The sequence below is a fragment of the Mus pahari genome, chromosome 12 (genome assembly GCF_900095145.1).
Source record: "Mus pahari chromosome 12, PAHARI_EIJ_v1.1, whole genome shotgun sequence".
Classification (NCBI taxonomy): domain Eukaryota; kingdom Metazoa; phylum Chordata; class Mammalia; order Rodentia; family Muridae; genus Mus; species Mus pahari.
This window is the reverse complement of record NC_034601.1, coordinates 88,558,442-88,576,556: the sequence shown is the minus strand read 5'-3', so window position 1 is coordinate 88,576,556 and position 18,115 is coordinate 88,558,442. Positions and strand designations below refer to the sequence as shown.

General features: G+C 47.1%; 1 protein-coding gene across 3 annotated transcripts in view; it reads left to right on the top strand.

Annotated features, from left to right (window-relative positions):
- The window catches only part of Tmprss2 (transmembrane serine protease 2), a 38,065-nt gene extending 20,325 nt beyond the window's left edge, over positions 1-17,740 (top strand). For 2 of the 3 annotated variants that reach the window (XM_029544782.1, XM_029544781.1), the window contains exons 6-14: positions 3,747-3,873; positions 6,087-6,197; positions 10,279-10,322; positions 11,866-12,034; positions 13,340-13,515; positions 13,879-13,974; positions 14,644-14,786; positions 15,218-15,370; positions 16,260-17,699. In XM_029544782.1, the coding sequence (XP_029400642.1) occupies positions 3,747-3,873; positions 6,087-6,197; positions 10,279-10,322; positions 11,866-12,034; positions 13,340-13,515; positions 13,879-13,974; positions 14,644-14,786; positions 15,218-15,370; positions 16,260-16,271 (1,031 nt within the window). In that variant the 3' untranslated portion in view covers positions 16,272-17,699. Of the gene's footprint in view, positions 1-3,746; positions 3,874-6,086; positions 6,198-10,278; positions 10,323-11,865; positions 12,035-13,339; positions 13,516-13,878; positions 13,975-14,643; positions 14,787-15,217; positions 15,371-16,259 lie in introns of all 3 variants that reach the window. The other variant, XM_021209684.1, reaches the window with a different exon arrangement.
- The last annotated feature ends 375 nt before the right edge of the window (positions 17,741-18,115 follow it).

Genomic DNA, 18,115 nt, shown 5'->3' with positions numbered 1-18,115 from the left:
TTTCCCTGGCTCTGCAGCTGACAGTGAGCTGCTGTCTTCCTGCCTTGCAACAGCCGTCCTGTTCTGCTTTTGTGCCTTTCTTAGAACTCATTCCTCAAGCACTGCCCATGCCCAGGGGCTGAGGCCAGCCATGGCTCCCCTCTGACTTTCTGTTAAATTCAGATGTGTCCCAACCCAGGAGCCATTCTCCTAAATGGGAAGTTCATATTGCTGACCGAGTCTCTACAGGAACCTCCCTAGCTTTGCTGTCTCCACCCAAGTGGACTCCAGTCTTTTTGGAATTTGGGGTAAAAAATAATCCTACAGACCTAGTTGTCCAAGGTGGGTTTTGTTTATTCAGGGCTGACTTTGGGTGGGGCAGCTTTCTGCTGCATACTCACCTTCATGCCCTGTGTGAAATAGATTCTGTAGCATTGGTCTTGTCTCAAAGAAATTCCCAAGAGGCCTGGCTGTTTTCACTTGAGTGGACTGATGCCTGTTCTGTGCCCCTTGGTTCCTCAGCTTGGATGTGTGCTTGGTAGGTACAGTGCCCACAGCTTAGGGTAGCTCTTTCCCTTTCTTTGGGTGACAGCAAATGTCTTAGGAAAAGAGGGCAGTGCCTGCGTTGAGAATGGCTAAGGTGTCATGTGCAGTAGATATCACTCCGTTTCTGTTCTTGTCTATATATGAGCAATAAATTTTCATTTCATTTTATTTCAACACTAGGTGGAAACCAGGACCACATGGAAGGCAGGCATTCTACCACTACCCTGCATTCCCGTGCATACCCTACTTTTTTTTTTTTTTTTTTTTTGAGGCAGGGTCTCATTAAGTTACCCAGGCTGGTCTCAACTCATGATCTTCTGCGGGCTAGATTTCAATGCCCAGGATGCAATGCTTAGATTGTGAGTAGACAGTAGGACTAGCACAACAGGAGCTGCTAGGAAGGCATTTTTGTTTGAGGTTTGGGTTTGTGCAGCTTGTAGTTTTCATATAAAAGGGGCAGATGACCTGGTATGGTGTGTGCTCCATATAGAATGGAATAGCATACTTTCACCCCCTCCTTCATGTCTGCTTTTTAAAATGTGACATGTTTAAGAATGTGCATGGAAACTAGGCATGGTTGTGCATGCCTTTAGACCCAGCACTCACGAGGGAGAGATGAACTGATCTCTGTGAGTTCAAGGTTAGCCTGGTAGCCTGGTCTACAAAGCAGGTTCCAGTACAGCCAAGGCTGTTACACAGAGAAACCCAGCCTCAAAAAGCTAAAAGGGTGGGGGGCAGGTGAGGGAGTGCTGATGTGCATGGCACTTTCTTCCCAAGAGTAGAGCATGAGTGAACACCAGAACCCACCAGTTCCTTATTCATTTTATCGAGCCTTTCTCAAAACTGTCAGAAAACTTGAAGAGCTGTGATGTGACTATGGTCAAAAGCCCTGTGCTAAGACATTGACAGAGCCCGTCCTAAGTGTCCTCACCACAGATAGGAGAAGGGACCCAGCTCAAGGGAAGGAGGCAAGCATGCTCAATTGGTAGTGGAGATGTGTTGTGATGGACACTAACCAAACCATCACCTTGGACGCCACAATCATACATTTTGAGTTATCACTTATAGCTCTGTAAGACTTAGGGAAAAAATCCTAATTCTTAAAATATCTCCTTGGGAGCTGTACATACACCCTGATTGCCCTGCCCTAAGCCCTAAGGGAACAAGAGTTCCCTGCATGTTCTTTTCCCTCTGTGTCCCCTAGCAGTCTCAGATCTTTGACTTAGCTTAACTTTTCCAGAATGTTCTGTGCTGGATGTTGTTTGAAGTGCAGACCTTTTGGATTGAGTTGGTTCTTTTTGCAGTATGTGGTTGGGATTTTTGTATGGCTTTTCATGGCTTTGTGGTTTCTCTTGAGTACCGACTGACATCCTATTGCCCAGCTTGTAGCAGAGTTTTATATATCCACGAAACACACATGCTCTGTGGCTTCACTCATCCCTGAAGCCATAGAAGACAGCTGGGCCCCAAAGTGGTCACCCTCTGAGAGGGGACTCTAAGGTGTCAGGCTATTTGTCCAATGAGTCAGGGCCAGGATGGAAGTGAGAAGTGACCCAAGGCTTGACCAGATCTTATTGTTTTCCCTGGTCACATGGCCCTGTCTTTTGACAGCCAACTCTCTTTGGTATGGTACTGTTTAGAAGATTCTTCTTGCAAACTCCTTGCCTCCTGGGAGACCCACCAGCTACCTAGGAGTCTGCTCTGAGTTGGCCACTCTCTCAAGTCTATCAGATGACAAGTCCTTTGAATGCTGGGATATGCAGATCTCTCTAGAGACCAGAGTTGAGTAAGGAAGAGCCTAGTTGCATCTAAGTATGTTAGTCTTTAAATGGAAGAGCTCATGCTTTTTGAAGCAAAATGCAAATGATCAGTTCATGTACTAATGAACTGATGTACTAATGCTGAGACACTTGTCAGGGACCTGAGTCTTTTGCCAGGGCATGGGATTTGGATGTGAGATCAACTTGTTCAAAATTGAAGCTTGATAGGGACTTTGTGTTGCTCTGTGTTTTATTCTTTTTTTCTTTAAACTAGGCTTTCTCAGGTCCCAAGAAATTACTAATCTCCCCCCCCTTTAAATATTTTATTTTAAAATAAATATTTTATTTTAAAATAAATTTAGAAAAGTATGTGTATGTGTATTTCTCAGTGTGTGTATGCCACACAAGTGCACTGTCCCAGGAGGCCAGAACAAGTAGGCATTGGATTCCCTGAAGTTGCAGTAACAGGTTGTCTTGAGATACCCTGCCCTGACCCTCAGGACAGTCGAACAGGGCCTGAGGATCACCTGTAGAGAGAATGGGGGGACTAGAAACTCAAAGAATGGACAGCAAGTCAGGAGGTATAATCAAGCTGGCAAATTTTTATTATTCCCACACAGGTTATATATTCATAGAAGCAGGATATAGGGTAAGGGAGGTGGAGGGGGGGGTCACTTTGTTTCTGGGGGAAGGCACCTGTTCCCCAAAGCAGGATATTGGCTAGGTAAAAAGTTCAGCAGGAGGAACAGAACAGAATGGGTTGCTAGGTACCTGTCCACAAGATCTATAGCTGTTTGTTCTCAACTGGGGATAGTGAGGCACCTGATCTCAAGATCTATAGCTATTTGTTCTTTACTGGGGGGGCAGTACTTTCCCACAGAGTCCAAGACCTTGTGCCAGTAAGCACTTACGGTTGTTGACAAGGCAGTTAACGTTCAAACAAGGTTGCTCCCAACATCTCTAGGTTGCTCCCAACACTACCCAACATGGGTGCTGGGAACTGAACTTGGGACCTCTACAATATGCTCTTTTAATGACCCAAGTCATCTCTCCAGCCCTTTCTTAGGTTTTCTAGCCTAGACACTTCATGTATTTGAGGTTGCCTAAGCTGTGGTTTTCCTTCACTATGTGTCATGCCTTCAAGGCTCATTCGTATAGTGGCTCCTATCAGAGCCTGGCTCCCATTGACAGCTGAGTGACTTTCCACTATGGCTCTGGCATGTTTCCATTCCTATGGTCACTGACAGTCTGTGGGCCATAGTGAAGAATTTATGTCTGAATATCTGTTTGGAATTCCTTTTCAATCAGAGGAACAGAGATTCATGGTCCCCCTTTGTGTGCAGCCAGGGCCTTAGGAAGAAGCTGTAATGGTGTGCATGGGCAGTGTTGGGGTAGGGCAGCAATTTGAAGATATGGGTTTAGAGTTAAGAACTCATGGAACATCTCTTTCTCCTTGAACAGTTCGCCTCTATGGACAAAACTTCATCCTCCAGGTTTACTCATCTCAGAGGAAAGCCTGGTATCCCGTGTGCCAGGATAATTGGAGTGAGAGCTACGGGAGAGCAGCATGTAAAGACATGGGATACAAGTGAGTATGGCAGCTCAGGAGGACACAAAGCCATCATAATGACACTTAAAGACTCTCTCTCCAGCTCTCTGTATGTGCTAGGGACTGGATGCTGGAGACACTTGTCACCCTCCAAAAGCTGGTCCTATAAGCAGAGGGCAACCTCATCACCTGGCACTGTCAACCTTGCCTCACTGCACCTGTCCTGCATCTTTCCTGGCTACTTGGGAATGCCCACGGTGTGCTGGGTTGCCAGGAGAAAGGGTGTAAAACAAGAAAAATAGGTCACAGTCTGTCAGATGAGCTGAGCCTTTGTTCTGTTCACTGTACGTGGGAGCCACTGAAGACTTTGGGCATGGAAGAGACCTGAGCAGAGTCACACTTAAGAATTCCTTTCTGCTGGGTGATGGTGGTGTACACCTTTAGTCCTTGCACCTAGGAGGCCGAGGCAGGTGGATCTTTGATTTTTGAGGCCAGCCTGGTTTACAGAATGAGTTCCAGAAAAGCCTGGGCTACACAGAGAAATGTGTTCTCAAATAGATAGATAGATAGATAGATAGATAGATAGATAGATAGATAGATAGATAGATAGATAGATAGATAGATAGATAGAAAAAGAAAGAAAGAAAGAAAGAAAGAAAGAAAGAAAGAAAGAAAGAAAGAAAGAAAGAAAGAAAGAAAGAAAGAAAGAAAGAGGAAAGAGGAAAGAGAAAAAAGAATTTCTTCCTATGTGCAGCAACCAGAGACTTTGGACAAGGCTGAGGTGGAATATTGGAATATCTCCTGCCATCACTTCCTGGCCAGGGGCTCCAGCATTGCAAAGTGTCTTCTGCTATAACAAAACACTTGAGGCTGAGTACTTTATAGAGAATGGGGGTTCATTTTAGCCCACTCTTCTGGAGGAAATCAAAGATCACATGCTGGCTTCTGGTAAAGGCCTTGCACTCTTTCACCTCGTGGTAGAAAAATGGGAGAGCTGATGAGCACATGTGGTAGAGAGGATTGAGGGGGCTGAATCTGTGGAACAGTTGTTCTCCAGAGACTTAAAATCAACCCCTTAGAACAGAATTAATCCCTTTGTAGGAGTGGAGTTGCTGCTATACAAATGTTACTTAAAATTCCTGTCACATCTCAACACTGCTGCATCAGAGTTCTCTCAGCAGATGAACCACATCTAGACTAAGCCTGGGAAGAGAGCTGTGGTTTTAATGAGGATTTTTCTTCCATGGGGTCACTGTGAGTTCCTATGCACAGTAGGGTATTCTATTCATCAGCTCTCAAAGGTGACTTGGTCTATGGTGTGAAAGACAGCATCTTAGCTAATGAGACGCTTCAAAATGCCACCTTATAGGGTTGGGGGGGATGGCTTAGTGGGTAAAGTGCTTGCCACAAAAACATGTGAGCCTCAGATTGATCCCCAGCACCCACATAAAAGCTAGCTGTGGAGGCAAGCTGAAATCCGTAATGGGGATGCAGAGACAGGAGGACATTTTGGGCTTGCTGAATAGCCAGCCTAGCTGAACTGATGCTGCCCAGGTTCAATAAGAGACCCAGGCTCAAAGTACAAGGTAGAGGGGACTAGGAAGATTGTTCAGCAGGTAAGAGCATTGGCTCCACCTCCAGAGAAATTGAGGCCAGGCCCTAGCACCCACATAGGGTCTCACAACCATCTGTAACTCCAGTACCAGAGGATCCAGTTCCATTGTCTGGCCTCTGAGAGCAATAGGCACATGTAGGATATATACGCAAGCAGACACATAAAATAACAAATACTTTGTAAAATATAAATATAAGGTGGAGAGCAACTGAGGTAGATGCTCAGTGTTGACTTCAGGTCTCTACACACACAAATATCATGTGTGACTCAGAGTTTTTAGGTACACAGTGATACCCCCATATCTAGAACTAGTGGAAATTTTATAACCAGGTAGACTAACATCAGTACATTTTATTAGACATTGTGTAATTGGGCATCCTTAGCATCCTGTTGTCCTAGCTCATCCTGGGTATGAAACACAGCCGATGGGAGACTCTAACCTTGCAAGGTTTCTGGATTGGACAATGGTTTTCAGATAGCATGGCTGAATTTGGCCTTGGGTTTTGTTTTCTAGAATGTTCATGTGTCCCTTTTATTGCAACCATTATCAAAGGGTGTCTTTGTGATACAGAGTATGCTCTGTGAATTGATATGCCTGAAGTATTATTTCCAGTAAGATTTTCTGTCTTTTTTCCAGGAACAATTTTTATTCTAGCCAAGGGATACCAGACTACAGTGGGGCAACGAGCTTTATGAAGCTGAATGTGAGCGCAGGCAACGTTGACCTCTATAAAAAGCTCTACCACAGGTATGGAGGGCTCCTTTGATTGGCAGAATTTGAGAGGGATGAGGAAATCTCACAGGCACTGCCTTCCCGAGCTGATTTTTCTAGACTATGTTTTGGGTGGAGGTAGGAGGTGAGCTTCACACTGCTGGAGATTAGAAACAGGATTTGCAGTGACCTTGACTTCATTCTTACCAACTTCTGTGACTTACATGGTACTTTGCCATTTTGGTTTCAATCTCTACTGTCTGACCCACTGTTAGTAATAGCTAACATTGTGAAATGAGATTAGACTTTCATTGTTGTTTGATTGGTTTTTATTCTCCAGACACTACGCTAGGGTATATGTTAGTTGGCTTTTAGTTACTATAACGAAATGCCTAAAGCAGACTGCTTTATAAAGAAAAGGGTTTTGTTGTGTTTTTTTATTATATTGACTCATGCTCTTAGAAATAGAAGATCCATATGTCATGGTATGGCTCTAGCAGGGTCCCTGGGCCACATCTCAGCTTGTCAGGAATGACAAGTCCTGTATGGCCTCTCTTCTTGTCCTTATAAAGCCACCAGGGCTCTGTCATAGAGACTCCCGAATTCAGTGACTCAATTTCACAAAGCTCCACCTTTAAGAATCACAGTTACACCAAGTCTCTGCACTCAGTACCATGACTCTGGGGCTTGTTTTCCACCATAAGCTCAGAGGGACAAACTATATGACACTGTAGCATTGGGCACCAGGAATTCAAGAGACTTTCTGGCCCTTGGCTCCAACCCATGACTGTCAGTGCGAGGATGACATAGGGTAATGTTTGGGGCTCTGGTGTGAATGGCTAGTTCAATAAACATTTGCTGTACCCAAACCACAGATAATAGGACTGATGGCTGAACTGTTGTGAGTTTGGAGGGGGATACAGACAACCATCATTTGTGGGTGAGTTTACAGGTCCTTAGCTCTTTTCCGATGGTTTTGATATTGGGGACCCATGATGTCTTCTTTGTGCAGAGATGTCTTCCCACAGAGCCCCATTGCTCTCCTCCAGGTGGCTCAGCTGCCTCTAGGGCCAGCAGTCAGATACTTCATATCAAGGCTGGAGAACTAATCACTCACTCCACATCTCTCCTGAGCAACTTATCTTCTTGGTGGCCACCAGCCAGCATGTCCTGATGTAGGCTGGCTGTCCCTGAGAACGTGGCAGGGCTGGCCTTGCTGGAGAGCAGTACTCTGCCAGGTGTTCACCCAGACAGCAGGGCTTAGCACAGGAGTCAGGGTGCTTTTTGTGAGTTGAATGGCTCTTTGTCTTCCACAAGGACTCAGGCCTAGAAGAGTCAGCAGTTGTAGAAGGGAGGAAATAGGAGGTGCTGGCTTCTGGAGCAGAAGGGAGTACAGCAGAAAGGGGTAGGCTCAGGTCGCCAGCCTAGGTGAGGGCTTTCACAACTCCAGAGGTGGCTGACAGGAAAGCTATTGTCCAGTATTGGGCTTCTTAAAGTTGTGACCCTTTTTCACCCAAGAAAATTTTATGTGAACTCAGGTATATGGAATTATAAGGTAGGTATACAAATCAAATACTTACTGGTAATAAATCATAAAGAACTTTATCTCAATACAATTTTGTATGTATGTATGTATGCATATGTCTGTATGTGTGTGTATATATGATTTAAAGATAAAATCAAATTTGCATACTAAAATAAATGAGATAGATGCATTTGTTTGTGTAGCACAATATAACTTAAAAAGATGTGAATTTACTTACATACACAGGAGTCCCTGTATTCTGCAATTGAACCTGAATAGTTTATACACAGAAATGAGGCATTACAGTAACATTCTACAGCTCATTACACACAGAAGTCTAGACCCTACAGTGAGGCATTTGCAGAGGGATTCATTGGTGCACATGGCCCGACTGTGTGCTCAGTACAGTGTCCATGGTATATGATCAGAGCCAAAGCTTTTGTGAAGTCATGTGATGCAGAAATACCCTCTTTCCATTGTTCCCTTTTTGAGGCTTCCTACCTGGCACCTGGGTAAAAGCACAAGGTAGCCAGGACAGGTGATGGTAGCTCCTTATTTGGGGGTTTGGATAGGCCCCATTCAGTGTGTGTATGGGCCACAGTGACGTGGGCTGGTGCATGTGAGGCTCTATCTGTCCAAGTGGCCTAGTGGGACGCTGATGTGTGGGAAATCAACCATTACCCACAGAATCACAGCTGGCAGCTGATGCCATCAGAACATGCTGTGGCCTCTTCAGTGCACCAGAGACAGTGTCTATAAGACAGAACTCACCGATTCTTTCTTTCTCATGCACAACGTGGGAAGTTGGATTCTCAACTGAGTGACTTATTTTTTTTTCCATCCCTGCCGAAGTGTTGGTTATGTTGTGATCTGTGGTTTACCTGTAAAGCTCTCCAGGGAAATTAGAAGTTTCCAGACAACTTCCTGATGACACTACTGGATGGCTGCTCATTTGTTTGTAACAGGCTCTTGCTGTGTAGCCCAGGCTGGCTCTGAACTGGTGATCCTCCTGCCTCAGACACTCTAGCACTGAAATTTGTCATGACTCCCAAACTAGAGAATATTTTTAAATTATACATGGACAGAAGTAAAAACTGAATTGCCCTTGCCGCCAAGCCAAGATCCTAGTGAGTACCAATATTTGAACGCTCTTTGTCTGAAATGTTGGGGGCAGGAAGAATTTCAGAGTTCAGATTTTTCAATTTAACTTTTTATTAATTCTTTGTGAATTTCACACCACGCATCCTAATCCCACTCATCTCTCCATTCCTTTATACCTATCCTTCTCCCCTGAAAAATCCCCCTACCAAAGAAAAAAGGTCTCATCGAGGAAGCTATAGTGTGTCGCCATGTGTCCCATAGTATACCCTTTTGTCCACACATCTTTACTTACAAATATTTTCAAGTCATCTGGCTTCTGCTACACTATCAGCACTGGATGCTCACTAGGAGTCTTTTCAGGTATACTGTTGTTGCCATGGAGATCCTGCAGCTTTGGTTCTATAGGACTGGTTCCTTCCTGGACTCCAGTAGCTCACTGATGGGGTAGATGTTGGGATGAGCCAACTTAAAGCCCTAGATGTGGGTTTGTATAGTAGCTGAGTTGGTCAGTCAGCCAGCTCTCCTGCACCTACACCACCAGGGTGGGCTCTGCAGCACTGCCCCAGCTAGCTCACCCAGTTCTGCAGCTAGGCAAGGGCAGAGCCAGCTCTCCTGCTCTCGTGCCCTTGGGGCTAGTCCTATTGTTCTGCCCAGGATGCTGGGCCCTCTCTCTAGAATGCTATAACCAGTGAGGGGCAGGGCCAGCTCTCCCACTATTATGACCCCAGGGCCAACTCTCCTGCCTGCAGATGGCAAAGGGCAAGGTGGAGGGGAAGGGTGTCTCCCTTTCACCTACCCACAGGACGGCTGACATGTTGTGGGGTCAGCTTTCCTACACCCGCACCCTTGGGGCCAGCTTACCTGTGCCCCCACAGAGCTTAGATTGTTAAAATAATCATGTATGAGATATCCTTGGGCTAGGAATCAAATCTAAGGACAGAACTCATTTATTTCATGTATTAATAAATGTATTAAAATTTATTTAATCTGTGTATACGGTGGGGTTGCTGTCATGGCACACAGGCAGAGGTCAGAGGAATCAATCCTTTCTATGTGGATTTCAGGGATTAAACTCAGACTTTCAGATTTGGAAGCAAGAACCCTTACTCACTGAGCCAGCTCTCTGGCTCCTGTGTATATCTCATATGCATAAACCGTCACATTCTAGCATGACTGTGACACTTCACATGTGGTTAGGTCATTTGTGGTATTGTGTAGAGGAATTTTGACATAGTGCAGATCAGGGATCAGCTTGGGTTGTTATCTTGTTCTACCTGTTGAGAAGAGGCAGAGAGAGGGTAAGCATCGCACGCAAGGTTGCAGAGCTAGACTCCGAGTCTGGTACTCTGGCTGAATCCAGTCTTCGCCACTGTCTTCATGCAGGTCTAGTCATATCATGAGGGTCATTAGTAGTGGACAGGAGGCAACACTAGGAGAAGACACCAGGGTCTCTCCCTGCCTGTGGTAACCAGAGTCCCTTCTTCTTTCCAGTGACTCATGTTCATCCCGCATGGTGGTTTCTTTGCGCTGTATAGGTGAGTAAGTACTTCCCAATGGTGCTTTTCTATGCTTCTGAGTAGGATCCTGTCTGTGGTTTTGGGAAAATATACCTAGGTCTTGGAATATGGTGAGGGGAGGACTCCAGGAGCCAGCAAGGATGTGCCTTGAGGCCTCTTGCTCATACTAGGATCTCTGATTTGACATTTTGCTGCACTGTAGTGTAGGTGATGGCTGGACACTGACGGGCCTTGCTTTTAGGTGCCACAATGAATAGGGGGCCTTAGTGGATCCTTCTCCATGAAGCAGAAGGATGGTTAGCAAGCTGTATGTGAGCCTGAAGCCTCAGCATCAGTGGCCTGGCCTAGGCCAAAGCCAGAGCAGTATCATTCAGTCTTCCTCTGGACATAGCTTCCTGAGGAGAGCCTGACATCAAGTATGTCTACATGCATTCTACCTTCCCTCAGGAGCTTGCATGGGGGCTAACTGGGGTCTCTCTCTCTCTCTCTCTCTCTCTCTCTCTCTCTCTCTCTCTCTCTCTCTCTGTGTGTGTGTGTGTGTGTGCGCGCGCGTGCACGCGCGTGCAAGCGCACATGTGTGTATGTGTGAATTACTCATGGACCCCACACTAGATAAATATAGATGTCCAGCCTAGGCCTGGGACTTGAAGCCTACACTTTAGCAAAGGAGCTCTGAATCTCCTTAAGGCCCCCTTATTGCACAGCCAGGAGAGCACTGTTGTTAGCACCTTTGTCCACATGTGCTTCATGGGTTCTCACAGTCACTCGCAGAGGTGTAGCTGGCACTTAGGGGATGCTTCCAGAAGTCCTGCTCCATACTGTGCTGAGGCACATCATGCCTGCTCAGCTAGTACCCCAACACCAGCCACTAGCCTGGGGGCCTTCCAGCACCCCAGGAAGTCTCCATCTACTTCTCATATTACCTTGGCTTCTCCCAACTGAAAACTTGAAGTTTCAAGAGCTCCATCTTCAGGCCAGCAGGAACTGTTCACCCTGAAGTTGATCTCATCCCTGCTCAGCAAAGAACCTCTGTGTCTTATTTCCTGGGGCGTGGGAGGGTGGGGAGGGTCAGCTTTCATCTACCCCAATTGCCCCTCACTTACCTACTGACTCACCTCACACATACTCACCTCTTGGCTCACCTTTATAACACCTGCTGGACCCCTCACTTGCCTCCTCCCTCTCTCTCAGCCTTATCTACTACTCTCTTCTTTGCTCAGAAGTCTGGGGGGTTGGGGTGCTGAATGTGTCAGTCTCCATGAGGAGCCTGTTACCCAGGGCTTTCTTAATCCTGTCAGAGATCTGATGGAATCAGGTAGCAATAAGAATTAGCTTGTGTTCCAGCCAGGGAAGGAGTGGCCCCTTGGGGACCTAGGTGACCATCTACTTGCCACTTGCTTATTCAAACTCCTAATAATAGGAAAACAGAGGCAGCAATGGCCCCACTGCCTGGTGAGGCCTTAGAAAAGAAGCTGGCTGGAGCACACGTGTTTGGCTTTGTGCTGGCCTTGGTGTCTTCTGTTCTGTTGACTGACACCTGACTTATGCTTGTCACCCTCAGAGTGTGGGGTTCGCTCAGTGAAACGCCAGAGCAGGATTGTGGGTGGATCGAATGCCTCACCAGGAGACTGGCCCTGGCAGGTTAGCCTGCACGTCCAAGGCGTCCACGTCTGCGGAGGCTCCATCATCACCCCCGAGTGGATTGTGACGGCCGCCCACTGTGTGGAAGAGTATGTCTACATTCTGCGAAGTCTAGGGTAGTAGAGTGGAGTCACATGGCCCAGACTTTTAGGTTTGGAGTGTGGCTCTGCCACCATGTGACCCACACCAAGATGTGTGGCAGCTCCCATGTCCTGCTGGGGTGACAGTGTTGCTGTGTGAGGGACATGTGCGATACAGGTGCACAGCCTCATCCACTCATTACACAAATGTCCCCATGGTATATCCTGCCTGCTGCTGCATTCCGGCCTGGGGTAGGGATGATTATCAACATCACTGTGACTAGATGTGCTTCATCTATAAGTTCTGAGAGCTCCTGCTCTATCAGTCTCATTTTTCCTGGATGCTAATCTCAGGGCAAAGCCCACTTTGACAACCTCACACTATCCTAGTAGGTTCTCTGGGAGCCTGTATAGATACCCCCTGTCTTGGTACTGCCCTCACAGGTGGGCAGGAAAGGTGGCAACACCATATTGCAGAGTGTAAGCTCTTGCCAAAGACACTGTTCCCATTCTGGTTTTCTTTCTTACTTCTTCCATCCTTCCTCCATCTTTTCTTTCTGCCTCTTCCCTCTCCTCTCTTCATTTACAAAGGTTTTATTATGTAGCTCAGACTGGCCTCAAAAGAACAATTATGCCCCAGGTTCCCTAGTGTACAGGTGCAACCCACTTAGAACAAAATCACATCTTTATTAGATTTGGGGCACTTGCTGCCTTAAGTGAGCCTCAGTCTGGCTCAACTCCTGGCTCAGCCATTCTCTGGCTGTGTGCCCTCGGACAGATGACTCCATGTCTCTTAGCCTGTTACTACCACACAGGAGTGCCCTTCTCTTCTTCCTCCCCGGCACTGCTGGGAAGTTAGGGAAGCTATCTCTCCTGGGAGTGTACCTGGGAGGTTCCTCTGGTGGTTGAAGCTAAAAGCTCCAAAGAAAATCCCCAGATGAAAGAAAAACATGATAGTGATAAGACTCTGAGTATGTCCATCGGTACACATTTATTAAGCACCCCCTGTGTTAGAAAATACTCTGGCATATAAAGATTAGTGAGACCCAGTCTTGTCAGAATGTGATTTCAAGTATCACAGAAAGGTGTCGCTCTAGTTGTAGGCTGATGCAGAAGATGGGAGAAGGAACAGAATCCTTGAAGAGCCATTCAGCTGTGGGGAGGTGGGAGGGAAGTGAGAAGTTCCCTGCCCCAGCCTCACTCTGTGACTCTGTCATCTTACCCCAGGACTCAGCGTATGTGTTTTAAAGACTGTGAAGGGAACACCTCATATCTGTAGTCCTGAGTTTCCATGTCTGTCCTTCTGTCTCTCAGACCCCTCAGCAGCCCAAGGTACTGGACGGCATTTGCGGGAATTCTGAGACAGTCTCTCATGTTCTATGGAAGTAGACACCAGGTAGAAAAAGTAATTTCCCATCCAAATTACGACTCTAAGACCAAGAATAACGACATTGCTCTCATGAAGCTGCAGACACCTTTGGCTTTTAATGGTATGTGAGACTCAGCCCACTAGAGGGCAGTAGCACCCCCTGGTTATGTGGATCAGAACTGGCTTCAAACATCACTTAGTGTCCCTGGGGGACAACATCCTCTCCAGCTGAGGCCATCTGGTTGATAATTTGTAAAGATTACTGGTTTTAAAAATGGTTAAAATTTTTAAACTTATTTTATGTGCATGGGTGTTTTGCCTACAAGTATGTCTGTGTATGTGTGCCTGTTTCCCACAGAGGCCAGAAAAGGGTGTGGGCCACCACATGAGTGTTGGGAATCAAACATGGGTCCTGGTGCTCTTAACTACTAAGCCATCTCTCCCAAGACAACTGTTAACTCAACTTTTGCTCTTCTTTAAACAGATCTAGTGAAGCCAGTGTGTCTGCCGAACCCAGGCATGATGCTGGACCTAGACCAGGAATGCTGGATTTCAGGGTGGGGGGCCACCTATGAGAAAGGTGAGGCTTTGGGTCACACAGGATGGGACATTGATTTCCACTGTGGGACCTCTTCATTTGAATCCCAGTTCGGTTATTCAGTGGTTTCTGGCTTTGGACAATTGACATAAGCTATGTATCTTGCTTTCCCCATTCGATTACAATGTCAAATTAACCCTACCTAGCACATAGGAAGAGGGCTTGGCATTTTGATGGACTGAGGGAGTATACTAGTTACTTCCTCATTCCTGTGACAAAATTCTTGGCAAAAGTAACTCAAGGGAGTTGCTTAGCTGAAGGGAAAAAGGATTTATTGTCCACAGTTTGAAGGTGCCTTCCATCATTGTGGGAAGGCACAGTATCAGGAGCATAAGACGGCAGGTCACATCTATATATTCGGGACTCAGGAAGAGAGAGATGAATGCTGATACTCGTCTCACTTTCTCCTTTTTATTCAGTCTTGGACCCAGCTAAATTTAGAGCATTTTCCCTCCTTGATCTACCCACTCTAGAAATCCCCTCATAGACATGCTCAGAGGTTTGTCTCCTAGGTGATTCTAGATCCTGTCAATCAATGTTAACCATTACAGGGAGGGAGGAGGGGAGAGAGGTATTCGATCATCTGCATGGAGTATGGGCCTCTTGAGGAAGATGTCCACAAGAGCTGCTGGCTGATGCCTCTGTTGTTAGGGAAGACCTCGGACGTGCTGAATGCTGCCATGGTGCCCTTGATCGAGCCCTCCAAGTGTAATAGTAAATACATATACAACAACCTGGTCACACCAGCCATGATCTGTGCCGGCTTCCTCCAGGGCTCGGTCGACTCTTGCCAGGTAATTGTGAGTTTTTATTTAACCTTTGAATATGCAGTTCCCACAGAGCCCCTGGGAGACATGGGGCTCTTCTGGGATCAGAGATACCTCCCAGGGACATGAAACCAGCTGGGAGCAGCTGTGGGGAGGGATGTGGCCACTGGTAACATCTAGACCTCTGGCAGAAACCAGGGCTGTGCACACTATGGTCTCCAGAGAAGCTTTAGCTTGGCACAAGTGTTGGTGTGGTTGAAGCGTGTTCTGCCATGCATTTGCTAACTGCAGCTGCCATGCGCCAATGTCATCTTTTGGATTATGTCTCTGTGACCACTGCCACCTGCAGGGGAGACAGATCCACACCCTCTCTCATATCCAGAGACTCTGTGCCCTCTCTGCATATATCTTTTAGTCTTTTAGTCTTTTTCTTCTCAGTAACTTGCTGTGTTTCCCAGGGAGACAGTGGAGGGCCGCTGGTTACTTTGAAGAATGGGATCTGGTGGCTGATTGGGGACACAAGCTGGGGCTCGGGCTGTGCCAAGGCACTCAGACCTGGAGTGTACGGGAACGTGACAGTATTTACAGATTGGATCTACCAGCAAATGAGGGTAATTTTCTTGATTCCTGGGCTGTCCGTGTTCTTGAGCTCAAGTCGTGGGTCTGGGAAGAGTGCACCTTGGCAGAAAGCAGATACTTTCATGGCCTGAGCTTCTTCTGGATCACCTTCCACCCCTCTGTTCCCGATCCCCCCATCCCTATGATTTCTCAATCCCTCTATACACCCACTCTAGGCCTGTGGTGCCTGTATATCTGGAGGGAGACACTGTCCTCCTCACTGGCCTTCCAGCTAGCGCTGACAGCAGAGCTGGGTTTATAGAATCCCCTTTGCTCCCCATTTTAGTGCAGGGTCAGCAAAGCCAGGCACCTACCCAGCCTTCACCCACTTAACATACTTGGGTGATGGAATAGTCAGAATGGTACTCTTCCTCAGAGGAGTCTCTTGAGGGGCAGTATGTTCATGTTCAGAGGGAGAGGGGTGACTAGAGATCTCAAGTCCCCAACTTGGGTCCAGGGGAGGTAGCACAGCAAGGAAGAAGCCCAGGAGTTCCTGTGAACCTACCCTCCTGGCTCATCACTACAATCTGTTGGATCTGCAGTACCTTCCATCCCAGGGATCAAAATGATGGTCTGCTTAGACATAAACTCATAGGAGAGTTTCCTAGGGAAAGAGCATCTCTCCTAGTATCTGTCTGATAAAGAAGGAATGGGACTGAGGTATTGTGGTGAAGCCTGATCATGTCAATGCAAGTGACACCTGGGTTCACAGTGTCACATCTCTTGAGGGAAAGTCCTCCTGGCAGAGAAAGAGTTAGAAACAGACAAGTCAGACTATGCTGAGGGACACAAAGAGGAGACTACAGGGAGGGGCAGAATGGAGGGCACTGAGCTTTGTCTGTCTTAGGAGAGTAACCTCATCTCTTCTTCCTGTTTGCACAGGCGAACAGCTAATCCTCGTGGCTTTGTCCCAGACTTCCTTTGTCTTCAACAACCTTCTGCAAGAAAACTGAGGGGCTGATTTTTAACTTCCTGTGCACAATGTACCTTTTGAGATGATTCAAAGGGCCTTTCACTTTTATTAAACAGTGACTTGTCTAACTGTGCTCCCTGGTCCTGTGAGGGCTTCAGTGCCCCACCCCCAGGCCACTTCTGCAGCTCCCACCAGAATGGATGACCGGATCCTGTTGGGTTTGGGCACATAGGGCCAAATGCAGAGGAGGGTGGCACTCCCATGTTGGGACTTCTTTTGGGCTCATGCTCAGGCCTTTTTTGGATGAGTAAGGACTATGACCTCTGAGTAGCCTGATGACCGGAGAAAGAGTAGGGAGGCCAGACAGGGCCTTGGGCCCAGGGACAAGTTCCTTGAGAGTGAGAGCTACCCATTGCCTGTGGCCTAGCTCTGCTGTGCAGTTTGGGCTGGTCATACTGTAATGACTTCATTAACAGCCTGGGTGAACATGGCTGGGAGTAAAAGGCTTGCTCTCCTGCATGTTGACATGATGGCCACTTCCAAGGGTGATGGAGGCTTTCCCAAGCTGAGGGCCTAGGCAGATCCCTCAGAGCAAGAAGCTAATGCCGACATGTCCCTTGGGTGAGCTCTACATGGTGTCATTCAGTCTGGTTCTTGGCTCCCCACCACTGTTTCTCTCAGCCTCTCAGAGCCTGAAACTTACCTCTTAGCTTTGGCTACAGGCATGGTCTAGTACCTGATGGAGCCTGTATAGCTCAGCTAATCAAATGGAGGCTCAGGTCCATCAGAATCAGGGACTTGTGATTCTAGGCACCTTGCTTATGGGTCGTGTTTCTTCTCTTACTACCTCACTGCACCTGGACACCAGTCTGGACGAATGTCTGGAGTTCACCTGCATTTGGACTGTGTGATTGTGCCTCAGACATTAGACCTCTTCCAGATGGTTAGGTTGCTCTGTAGACTGGCAATGGGATTAGAAGTTCCTAGCTTGGGACAAGATAAAAGAGGAGGTCATTGTCTTCTGTCCTCTTCTGGCCCTGGGTTTGTACCAGGAAAGCCATGCCAGAATTACCAAATATGAAGTATGAATGTCTTACCTATGGTGAGGCTCTGCCTCCTTCTCTCTGCCTGGTTCTTCAGAAGTCAGTAAATGGGTCATAACTGGGACTCCATCTTTGCTGGGGAGAGTCTCCCACCCAGGGTAATGGTCACCACTCCATGCAAAGTAAACTCCCTCATGCGTCCTCTGGGAATAACACGCTAGGCACCTTCTTAGATGCCATAAGGTACCTACTTCCAGACTAAATGTGCAAGCACCTTGAAGTGTGAGAACCTGTCCCCTCCTTAGCTCTCCTTGTCTTTGCTGTTGGTTGGTTATTTCCTGCTTTGTGTCTGTTCTGAGCTGTGAGATTCCACTGTGAAATATATGAATAAAGTATATAATTCTTTTCATTACTTGTCGGCTCTGTAGTTGTGCCCCAGGGGCAAGGCCAAGCTACAGTTCCTAGTTCCGAAGGGATGTCGGTGCTGCTGCTAGGTTGGGGACAGATGCTGTCAGAACACTACCCCAGAACTGGCCGGCCCTGGTTGACCCCTGTGCTTGGACATAGTCTTCCAGTGACTCCTGCAAGAGCCTTACTACCAGCTCTCCAACACAGCCTCCCAAAGTCCAACTCCAAGAACCACAATTAACACCACTCCATCCTAGCTCCTCTTTAGGTCTCCCTCATAGCCCCTTGGCCCTGAAAAAGATCAGAGCAGGCACCTAGTAAAGCCTATTTATGTCAGCTGACATGTGGAGGCCCTTAGCTCTGGAGACACATTT